General features: G+C 42.6%; 1 protein-coding gene across 2 annotated transcripts in view; it reads left to right on the top strand.

Moving 5' to 3' along the window:
- Positions 1 to 6493: 6493 nt before the first annotated feature.
- The window catches only part of LOC115187805 (protein lifeguard 1), a 12978-nt gene continuing 7024 nt past the window's right edge, over positions 6494 to 12447 (top strand). The window contains exons 1-3 of one of the 2 annotated variants that reach the window (XM_029746850.1): positions 6494 to 6697; positions 11487 to 11975; positions 12199 to 12314. In XM_029746850.1, coding sequence (XP_029602710.1) covers positions 11543 to 11975; positions 12199 to 12314 — 549 coding nt within the window. In that variant the 5' untranslated portion in view covers positions 6494 to 6697; positions 11487 to 11542. Of the gene's footprint in view, positions 6698 to 11486; positions 11976 to 12198; positions 12315 to 12447 lie in introns of those variants that run through there. The other variant, XM_029746851.1, reaches the window with a different exon arrangement.

The following is a 12447-nucleotide window of genomic DNA, read 5'->3' as shown; positions in this document are numbered from 1 at the left end:
GATTAAATGTCAGGAATTGTGAAAAACTGAGTTTAAATATATTTGGCTAAGGTGTATGTAAACTTCCAACTTCAACTGTATATAATAATGTTACTATAATAATGTTTGTACCTATGCAGAACAGTGACGTAGAGGAGTGATGTTAGCTGTCTGTCCTGTGTTCCTATGGGGGTCAGATCAGATCCAGTGAGGGCAGGACAGAAGAGAACAGCTACTGGCCTGAAGCTGAAGCTTTTCCTGTCTATAGAAGCTGCTCCTCTCTCTATGTTCATTGTTGGAGCACCAGCTACCACAGACACACACACACACACACACACACACACACACACACACACACACACACACACACACACACACACACACACACACACACACACACACACACACGCACAGAGCAACAGAGCGGAATGTGGAGCTTTTATATTATAGAATGTTTTTCCTAATGTGCCTTAAAATACTGGTATTTGGAAAATATTTAGGTATCTTTTAATTACAAAAGAGATTTGCACCCTTTAGATAAGAGTCAGGGAGTAGGACTGTATTGAATAAATAATGTGTTCATGTTATATTAGAGGTATGTTCTGCTGAGATATTCACATTGTTATTGTCAGGTATGTACTATAGCTACAATGATAATTAGGACTTTTATAAAACCTAAATATAACGGCATGAAGTAAAGCTTTTCTTTATCTATACAACCTATTTAGTTATTTTGTAGATATCTTTCTCTTTCTAATGTGTTCGGACAACGATAGAGAAATGTTACAGTATAAACTATTAGATATACATTATAATACTCTCTATCCTAAAAAACATTGTTTTTTACATTTTATTTCCATAGCTGTGAGTTTGTTATTAACTTTGTGAGATTGACTGTTTTACAATGTTGGGAACTTTTTATACTTGAACTGTTTCTTACAAAGGAATATGTTAACACACACTATATCTTTTAAAGAAGATTACTGTGAATATCACTGGACATAAACTACCAAGTCTCTCAGAGATTCCAGTACAATATTCTATTTATCTTGCCTTTTCAAATGTGTTGTTCTGCAAATACAATCATTCATTTAATTAGATGAAATAAACAGCCTTTTAGCTACTTATATTCGTATTTGCCACATCCTGACCAGTAAAGGGGTTATTTGTTCTTATTAGTTTGGTCAGGACGTGGCAGGGGGTTTTGTTTTATGTGGTTCAGGGTGTGTTTGAGTATGTGTTCATGTAGAGGGGTATTTGATTTATTAGTCCGGGGTTTTTTGGTTAGTTCTATGTTGTTAGTTCTATGTCTGTGCTAGGGTATTGTATTTCTATGTTTAGGTATGGGGATTGGGGCCTTCAATTGGAGGCAGCTGTCTATCGTTGCCTCTGATTGAAGGTCCTATATTTAGCAGTGTGTTTGTTTTGGGAATTGTGGGAGATTGTTTCTTGTTTTGCTGTGTGCCTGATGAGACTGTCCAGTTTGTTTGTTTTTTGTATATGTTGTTTGTGTTTTTCCTTCTTCACTAAATAAAATGAAGAAGAGTATACATATTCCCGCTGCGTTTTGGTCTACACCCTACGACACCCGTGACAGTATTGTAGTTTTTACATAATTCACAACTGACAGAAAGCAGTTCACTGTACATCAACCAAGTCTCACCTGCTGGGGCACATCTTTCTGTCCAACACATTCAACACCTCATCAGCCTGATCTCTTATTTAGAAGAAACCTTGCCTTGCCTTATCATGGGAACGTATTGGAGTTACAGGGTAGGTTAGAAGAAACCTTGCCTTGCCTTATCATGGGAACGTATTGGAGTTACAGGGTAGGTTAGAAGAAACCTTGCCTTATCATGGGAACGTATTGGAGTTACAGGGTAGGTTAGAAGAAACCTTGCCTTGCCTTATCATGGGAACGTATTGGAGTTACAGGGTAGGTTAGAAGAAACCTTGCCTTGCCTTATCATGGTAACGTATTGGAGTTACAGGGTAGGTTAGAAGAAACCTTGCCTTATCATGGGAACGTATTGGAGTTACAGGGTAGGTTAGAAGAAACCTTGCCTTGCCTTATCATGGGGAACGTATTGGAAGTACAGGGTAGGTTAGAAGAAACCTTGCCTTGCCTTATCATGGGGAACGTATTGGAGTTACAGGGTAGGTTAGAAGAAACCTTGCCTTGCCTTATCATGGGGAACGTATTGGAAGTACAGGGTAGGTTAGAAGAAACCTTGCCTTGCCTTATCATGGGGAACGTATTGGAGTTACAGGGTAGGTTAGAAGAAACCTTGCCATGCCTTATTATGGGAAACGTATTGGAGTTACAGGGTAGGTTGCAAGAAACCTTGCCTTATCATGGGAACGTATTGGAGTTACAGGGTAGGTTAGAAGAAACCTTGCCTTGCCTTATCATGGGAACGTATTGGAGTTACAGGGTAGGTTAGAAGAAACCTTGCCTTGCCTTATCATGGGGAACGTATTGGAGTTACAGGGTAGGTTAGAAGAAACCTTGCCTTGCCTTATCATGGGAACGTATTGGAGGTACAGGGTAGGTTAGAAGAAACCTTGCCTTGCCTTATCATGGGGAACGTATTGGAGTTACAGGGTAGGTTAGAAGAAACCTTGCCTTGCCTTATCATGGGAACGTATTGGAGATACAGGGTAGGTTAGAAGAAACCTTGCCTTGCCTTATCATGGGAACGTATTGGAGTTACAGGGTAGGTTAGAAGAAACCTTGCCTTATCATCGGAACGTATTGGAGTTACAGGGTAGGTTAGAAGAAACCTTGCCTTATCATGGGAAACGTATTGGAGTTACAGGGTAGGTTAGAAGAAACCTTGCCTTGCCTTATCATGGGAACGTATTGGAGTTACAGGGTAGGTTAGAAGAAACCTTGCCTTGCCTTATCATGGGAACGTATTGGAGTTACAGGGTAGGTTAGAAGAAACCTTGCCTTATCATGGGAACGTATTGGAGTTACAGGGTAGGTTAGAAGAAACCTTGCCTTATCATGGGAACGTATTGGAGTTACAGGGTAGATTAGAAGAAACCTTGCCTTGCCTTATCATGGGAACGTATTGGAGTTACAGGGTAGGTTAGAAGAAACCTTGCCTTGCCTTATCATGGGAACGTATTGGAGTTACAGGGTATGTTAGAAGAAACCTTGCCTTGCCTTATCATGGGAACGTATTGGAGTTACAGGGTAGATTAGAAGAAACCTTGCCATGCCTTATCATGGGAACGTATTGGAGTTACAGGGTATGTTAGAAGAAACCTTGCCTTGCCTTATCATGGGAACATATTGGAGTTACAGGGTAGATTAGAAGAAACCTTGCCTTGCCTTATCATGGGAACGTATTGGAGTTACAGGGTAGGTAGGCCATACAATGTACATAGCTGAGGTCCAATGACATGTGAAGGACACAGTCAGGGTGAGAGACTTTAGAGGGAAACAGCCGTGCACTGATCCAGTCAGAGGCTGCGTCTCAAATTACACCCTATTCCCTATATAGTGTACTATTTTAGACCAGAACCCTATGAGCCCTGGTCCAAAGTAGTGCACTGTATAGGGAATAAGGGGCCATTTAGGAAGCAGACAATGTTATAGAGTTTGGACAGCTGAAGATGGGGACAAGTGGGAAAATACATTCACTTCCAAAGAATGTACGAACTGTAAGAGACACTACTCCGCTCTTACCCATCAGATCATCTCTGTCTACGTGTGTCAGGTCTGAACAACGGTGGACTGAAGTCTCTTCCAAAATGGTTCTCTTCAAACTTTATCTAAGACTCAATTCTAAATAGAACTAAAATTAATTCAGGTGAGTCAGTGTCTAGTTCATCTCTATGTGGAATTTGAATGTCTTAGTTTGCCAGTTTGGTTGCTGTCCATGGTGCTACATTCCCATGTTGTTCATGACACTGCTGTTTAGGTGATATATGATTGGCCTGACAAATCAAAACAAACTAAAACCAGGAAGAGGAAGCTGAACTAGACAACTTGTATTATTACTTCACTTGATCATCTGCAGAAGAACAAATCTTGGTTGGTGTCCTCTAGTCTAAACATTAACTCTCAAACTGGAAATATTCTGAATCTTGCTGATTACATTATCCCCCTCTCTTGAGAGATTCTGAATCTTGCTGATTACATTATCCCCCTCTCTTGAGAGATTCTGAATCTTGCTGATTACATTATCCCCCTCTCTTGAGAGATTCTGAATCTTGCTGATTACATTATCCCCCTCTCTTGAGAGATTCTGAATCTTGCTGATTACTATCCCCTGATGTGTGCATCCAAAATGGCACCCTACAGTATTCCCTATATCGGTCCCTGGTTAAAAATAGTGCACTACGTAGGGAATAGGGTGCCATTTGGGACGTAGTCTGATCTCTCAACCCTTCCTAGAAGGGTCGTTGGTCTGCCAACTTGCAGCCACAAGTCTCTCTGACATCTACAACTCTCCACTGAGTATTTCATCAAAACATATCAGTTGACCAATGTAAAATACATACTGTATCATCTTTACCATATCCTGATGATAAACATCCACGCTTCAGTTCTATTAACACACATCTACATAATGAAGTACACTATACTGTATACAGAAACCCTTTTTAATGGGGCTTTGACTTCATTCATGGTGTTGAATCCTATCAGATAGTTGATTGGTTGATTGGTTCCTACATGATGTTCCCTGCTGTGGTCAGTCAGGAAGAGCAGCCAAAGGTTAGCTGTGTGTGTGTGTGTGTGTGTGTGTGTGTGTGTGTGTGTGTGTGTGTGTGTGTGTGTGTGTGTGTGTGTGTGTGTGTGTGTGTGTGTGTGTGTGTGTGTGTGTGTGTGGATAGCAACCAGGCAGGAACAAATGAGACTGCAAAATCTGCGACGTGACCAGTCAGAGAGGATCCTGGGAACTCCTCTTTCCCCTGTTCCACCTGTTTAGAATCCTTTTGAATTCCAGGCAAATTGGACCTTCAATATGGGAATAAAGTTAAGACCACTGATGGCCACGTAAGCTTTAACATTAGTCTGACAGTTTCAGTGGAATAGAGGACATGGTATATAGTGTTCTATCTGCATTTAAGAGTTATAATACGATACATACATTATTGTTCATTTTCATGGAGATACAGTTTGTGTGATCAAGACTTGGTCACGCTTGTCCCCATTTTTACAACAGCTGAACCCTATTAGGCAGACAGACAGCTGCAGAATGTCACCTGTCAGGCCTCAGTGTCTGAGTGTGTGCAGGCACAGTGGGGACAGGTGGTGACCTACAGGCCCTCCTCAGTGGAAGGAGCATAAAGATAGAGGAGTCCTCTTTATATCTGTGCCATAATAGTGTCTTTGACAGCATGGGCAGCGGCATTTAGGCTACAACCCCAGGAATCCCCACCTAGTTGACTACTTTAACTACTTTAAAATGGCGGAAGCATGCTGGAAGCCCTCAATGGTGCTGCCCATGTTAAAACTGTCTTTTGACCACTAGAGGCCTCTATCATACTCAATGGGTAGGAGGAACAACAAAAGCCCTCTCGTGTTTTGTAAACAAGACCCTTGAAAATGTCTTCATTTCTCCATTCTGATCAATGTGAGAAAGAGTTAGACTTGGTCAGTGTCCTTCAATTCAACTAAATGCTGAGCTTGTGGTCAGTTCATTTCATTAGTTGTGTTAATACTGGGCTGAAGCAATTAAGCCTGCACCCTGATGCCAAGACTGGAATTAACTGAAGAACAGAGTTGAAGGGGAGAGAGCTAAGGTCAGTGTGTGTGTGTGTGTGTGTGTGTGTGTGTGTGTGTGTGTGTGTGTGTGTGTGTGTGTGTGTTCAGATGTGACATGCTGACATCTAGTGGACTTTTGGCCTAGGCTCACTTTTACGTTAAAATAATAATAATTAACTGGGCACTAATTTATTAATCCTCATTAATAAACAAAAGGTATTATTGAAAGTACTTGTTGTTAAAGGCCCAGTGCGGTCAAAAACATGATTTCCCTGTATTTTATATATATTTCCAGGTTAGGATAATACTGTGAAATTGTGAAAATAATGATAATGCTCTTTTAGTGTAAGAGCTGTTTTAAAAAGACCGCCTGAAATTTCAGCCTGTTGTGGTGGGATGGAGTTTTGGTCTGCCTAATAGACCAATACGAAAGAGAGTTCCAAACCTATCTGCCAATAACAGATCGTTTTCAGTTTTCTCCTACCCACTCAGACCACTCCTAGACAGTCCTAGCAAAATTGTTGTTTGAGAAATTTCTCTTCGCTAAGAAGCTATTTTTTGTTTCTTTTTGGCCATTTCAATAGAAATCAATCACAGTAAGGTACTTAATTGTTACGCATAAATGTATTGGCCCTTTAACGATCAAGTTCTAATATTTACTCATCATTGGCCCTTTTTTGACATATGTGCGAGCCCTGCTGCCGCCAGATGGCGCTATTATTCCTCACGTCTTTTGTAATTGTCACGTAAGGAATAATCGCGCCATCTGGCGGCAGCAGGGCCACAGTTCATTCGAGAAATGACGTGCCTCAGGGGCGCGCATGACCTCTTGGACTGAAATATGTAACACAGGACTTAGCGGAACAAATATCGCCTACCGAAAAGGAAAGTCATTTTCTTCTTTCCTTTATAGCTTCACACGACTGTATTTAAAACTGGGAGCAACTTGGAAAACGCTTACGGAAAACTTTAAAACCTCATCCACGGAGAATACCGGTAATGTGAGACTGTTTGTTACAGTGGGATTTTTTTTGATATTTTGTACAGCCTGTTATAGTTTTCCACTTGTACAAAACAACAACGGTTGTCTGTGGCGCAGTAATAGTTCTCCACAGCCGCAGTTTAGTCGACTAAACTAATCCTAGATCTGAGCTCATGAATCTTGTAACAGTGAAATCTTGCCAGTGAAAGTTATTATTGGTAGAAGGGTAAAATTGCGTCCCGCAATTCGGGGCGTTCCTGCATCTGCACCTCTTTCTTAATATGATATACAAAAGTATGTGGACACCTCTTCAAATTAGTGGATTCGGCTATTTCAGTCACATACATTTCTGACAGGTGTATACAATCAAGCACACAGCCATGCAATCTTCATAGACAAACATTGGCAGCAGATTTCGTTTTTTAATTTAACTAGGCAAGTCAGTTAAGAACAAATTCTAATTTACAATGACGGCCTACCGGGGAACAGTGGGTTAACTGCCTTGTTCAGGAGAAGAACGACAGATTTTTACCTTGTCAGCAAACTTTCGGTTACTGGCCCATCGCTCTAACCACTAGGCTACCTACTGCCCCCATAGAATGGCCTTACTGAAGAGCTCAGTGACTTTCAACATGGCACTGTCATAGGATGCCACCTTTCCAACAAGTCAGTTCGTCAAATTTCTGCCCTGGTCAACTGTTATTGTGAAGTGGAAACGTTTAGGAGCAACAATGGCTCAGCTGCAAAGTGGTAGGACATAAAACCCCACAGAACGGGACCGCCAAATGCTGAAGCGCAGTGTGTAAAAATCTCTGTCCTCGTTTGCAACACTCACTACCGAGTTCCAAACTGCCTCTGGAAACAACATTAGCACAAGAACTGTTCGTCGGGAGTTTCATGGAATAGGTTTTCATGGCCGAGCAGCCAAACGTAAGATAAACATGCGCAATGCCAAGCGTTGGCTGGAGTGGTGTAAAGCTCGCCGCCATTGGACTCTGGAGCAGTGGAAACGTGTTCTCTGGAGCGATGAATCACGCTTCACCATCTGGCAGTCCATCGGACGAATCTGGGTTTGGTGGATGCCTGGAGAACGCTACCTGCCTGAATGCAAAGTGCCAACTGTAAAGTTTGGTAGAGGAGGAATAATGGTCTAGGTCTGTTTTTCATGGTTCGGGCTAGCCTCCTTAGTTCCAGTGAATGGAAATCTTAACGCTACAGATACAATGACATTCTAGACAATTCTGTGCTTCCAACTTTGTGGCAACACTTTGGGGAAGGCCTTTTCCTGTTTCAGCATGACAATGCCCACGTGCATAAAAGTGAGGTCCATACAAAAATGGTTTGTCGATTTGTTGTGGAAGAACTTGACAGGCCTGCAGAGCCCTCACCTCAACCCCATCGAACACCTTTAGGATGAATTGGAACGCCAACTGTGAGCCAGGCCTAATCGCCCAACATCAGTCCCGGACCTCACTAATGCTCATGTGGCTGAATGGAAGCAAAACCCTGCAGCAATGTTCCAACATCTAGTGGAAAGCCTTCCCAGAAGAGTGGAGGCTGTTATAGCCGCAAAGGGGGACCAACTCCATATTAATGCCCATGATTTTGGAATGAGATGTCAGACGAGCAGGTGTCCACATACTTTTGGTCATGTAGTGTACTTCTAATGGTAACCTTTTTTTAAAGCTAGGACTCCGGTACAGAGGCGGGGCGCTCCGGTACAGTAGGTGACGGTAACGCACCATAACGTTGGATGCCAAACGTTGATAAACCCCACAGAAGAGGCGGGGGCGACAACGTTGGTAGCTAGCTAGCTAGGACAACGGTAGTCAGTGTCCTTCGCCCCCGCCTGACCGGGACTGTTTTCCCGCAGTGCTGTTAACAAAGGCGAGGGCAGGCGTTAGCGAAGCCGAAGGACACCGGGTTCCAGCTAGCTAGGACTCCGGTACACATCAGGCGGGATATGTAGCTCGTAACGATAGCTGGGTCTCTGGTACACAGCAGGCCGGGGCGACACCGGTAGCTAGTGATGATACCGGAGCTCCGAGCCATGAGTGAAGATCTGACTGGTTCAAACCGTGTTTTGCTAAATGAGAGATCCCACTGATTTGGCCGTTGTCTCGGCGCATTCTTCTCCTATTCCAAGCTGCTTTCAAACACTGACCTGGACACAGCACTTCCAAATGTAGTTAGGATTTTGTCCAAGAAGTTTCACCTGACTGGTAGTTTAGCAGGAAGAGTATGGATCATTCAGGGACATCTGAGGTCGAAACCCGTTGAAGGAACACCATTTAGAAGGGAAAAAAAGTGAAACCACACTTTCTGCTCAGTTCAAATAATTTGTTTTATTTAGTATAATATAATCTCCTGTCTTCAGCATCCTAAATAATGCCACAGATTCTGTTTTGTTTTTTAAAATGTATTTTGAAGGCAAAAAGGGGACGTAGGATTTACTGCTACACCACGGAGTTTTGATGAAAACAGTGGAGAAAAAACATCTGATAATCACACCGCTATTTATTTCTGGACAGCAGATGTTACTGATGTGCATTGTGAACAGATAATGAAGCTCGCAGTAATTGACCCTTTTCCGGCACAATTTGGTGAAAGCGGCGAAGCGTTCAGAAAGCCTCGATTACCCAGCTAACTAGGATGACGTTACACAGATGGAACCAGGGTTGCCAGATCTAGCTCAAATGTAGGCATCAGGTCGAAACCCGTTGACCCCTGAAAACCTATACAAAATGCCTGAACTAGCCCCCCCAAAAATGTTGCAGCAAGAGAGGAGTTGCCACATTTATCCAATAAATCCTTTTCCTATAAAGTTATTAAGCAAATTAAGGAATATAATTTTAACTGACATAAGCTGAGAAGCAAAATATGGTTTTCCATCAAAATAATAATTATTGCGAGTTTAAGAATAGGTCATGATAGAAGATAAATTGCCCCTATTAAACTCTCCAGAACATTTTCATCAATGGATGTCAGTTTAACTTGTTTAGACTGCTATGCTTAAGCAATAAGGCACGATGAGGTGTGGTATATGGGCTGTTCTTAGGATACAGCCCTTAGCCGTGGTATATTGGCCATATACCACAAACCCCTGACGTGCCTTATTGCTTAAGTAAACTGGTTACCAACAATTAGAACAGTAAAATGTTTTTGTCATTCCCGTGGTACACATCTGATATACCATGGCTTTCAACCAATCAGCATTCAGGGCTCAAACCACCCAGTTAATAATTGTAAATATACACTAGGTGGTTCGAGCCCTGAATTCTGATTGGCTGACAGCTGTGGTATATCAGACTGTATACCATGGGTATGACAAAACATTTATTTTTACTGCTCTAATTACATTCGCAACCAGTTTATAATAGCAATAAGGCACCTCAGGGGGGTTGAGGTATATGGCCCCTATACCACGGCTAAGGGCTGTGTCCAGGCACCTTGTTGCGTCGTGCTTAAGAACAGCCCTTAGCCGTGGTATATTGGCCTTATATCACACCCCCTTGGGCCTTATTTTTTAAATATATCCCGTTTGAGCATGTAGATAACTATATAGATAAATCCAACAGGAGAGTTTGAGTGATGAATATTGAAAAGAGAATCTCAGTCTCTGTGCTAGAAACACTTGGATTATCTTCTACAAATGAATGTTAGGAAATGTTCTGGTCATTGTGCAGTTATTATGTGCCAGATGTTAAGACTACTAACTGTTATAAACGGCCTATTTTTGGAACGCCCCGAATTGCAGGCCGCAATCACACACTGTTGGACAATTGTTGTGAACAGTGTAGTTAAGAGCGGGACGGGGAGGGATACTTTAAAGTTGGACCACTGCCCCCTCGTTTCCCGTAACCATAGTTCATTTTTAGTCACTGATCAACAGTCACAGTTTATTTTTGGTTATATTATTTTGAGCTCTTACATTGTAATGAATAGCACACTGCTGTTTGCTTATCATTGTTCTAATCTAGATAGTTTGCTGAATCATGCTCCCTCCCTCCCTCCCTCGTGATGCACAGTTAATACAGGGTGGATAGAGTATTCCCTCCTCCAGTATCTGTGCATTAGAGATGCCTCTAAACTGATTCAAACTCCCATTAGACAGCTCTACAAGCGAGCTTACCAAATAGGGAGTTTCGCTCAGCAGCTATGTTCATTTCCTCCCGTTACGGCCTGTATGTACTTCCAAAAAAGGTCTAAATAAAAATACAAGCAACCAAAAAAAGGTCATTTTCAGCACCTCCAATGTATTGAGATGTTGTATACTTTCTGTTTGTGGCAGTATGAATGCCGAATATGCATTTGTTTCCCTTTGCTTGTTCATTTTTATTTATACCTTTTTTGGAAGTACATACCGGCCATAACGGGAGTAAATTAAGATATTTGGTGAGTAAGGAACATATTTTGACATAACGCTTGCAGAACTGTCTAATGGGAGTTTGAATATGAGCTTCCAGGGCGTTAGAGAGGAGAACCATCCTACTCATTGTTGACATCTGTAATACACAGATACTGGGGCAGGTATCCCCTAGGGATCCCTGGATGGACTTTGATCTCCTTAAACCCCTTTTTAGATGACATTATGTACTCTTAAAACCTTTACCATCCTAACCTACTAAGATACCTACTAGGATCCTAACCAGCCATCTGACTAGGTGAAAAATCGATGTGCCCTTGAGCAAGGCACTTATCCCTAATTGCTCCTGTAAATTGCTCTGGATAAGAGCTTCTGCTAAATGACTAAAATGTCAAAAGTAACTTTTGTCATTCGTCATCATGTGTCTCTGTCTCTAGTGCCCTGTTTCTACAGTCCAGACAAGATCAACACTTCTTGAACCCCTCTCCTAGTGATGTCCCAACCTGACAGGAATATCTATTCTTCATTGGAGGGGGGCATCCAGCCCCCAAATGTAGGCTTTGGGCAGCCAAGCCCACCAGGATATGGGATGACCTTACCAAACACGCAGGGAATGCCGAACCCATTTGGGGGGCCAGGGCCTGCTCCAGGTGGGATGCCCTTCCCCACGCCTGGGGCATTTGGTCAGCCCATGTACTCCCAGGGTCACGGGAACCCAGGATATGGGATGACCTTACCCAACACGCAGGGAATGCCAAACTCATTTGGGGGGCCAGGGCCTGCTCCAGGGGGGATGCCCTTCCCCACGCCTGGTGCATTTGGTCAGCCCATGTACTCCCAGGGTCAGGGGAACCCAGGATATGGCACTGCACCTTATGCTCCCATGCCTGGGGCCTACGGTCAGGGCTTTGACAACCCAAATCATGGTGAGTACTTCAAGTGTTAAAGGGATAGTTCACTCAAACTATCTTTGAGTATTTCGTTCATTAGTCCACAAAAGGATGCATGACAGCAGTGAAGTTTTCAAGATGGAGCACTTTCAGTAGGGAGCAAAAACGATGTGTGTTATCATTCATTGATAGATAGAAAGGGGCATTGGAAGTGTTTGTGGTCTGATGTGCATTGCATTGAGTCTGTCTTTTTTCCCAGACCTAAACACTGATTACCACAGCGATGATCAACCCCCAGGCTTCAGTGACAATAGTTCCTTCTCTCTTGGCTCTGGACTGGACGACAAGACCATAAGACGAGCCTTCATCCGGAAAGTAAGGGACAACCAGGATGACAAGAGGCTCCAAATCAGGACCTCAAGCAAACTTGAACTAAAGAAAAAATATTAACTTAAGATAAAATGGTTGTACATGCATCTGTATAGCCATCATAATAATCAAACAAAAT

This window comes from Salmo trutta, unplaced genomic scaffold, assembly GCF_901001165.1.
Source record: "Salmo trutta unplaced genomic scaffold, fSalTru1.1, whole genome shotgun sequence".
In the NCBI taxonomy this organism is placed as follows: Eukaryota; Metazoa; Chordata; class Actinopteri; order Salmoniformes; family Salmonidae; genus Salmo; species Salmo trutta.
This window is presented reverse-complemented; position numbering and strand designations above follow the sequence as displayed.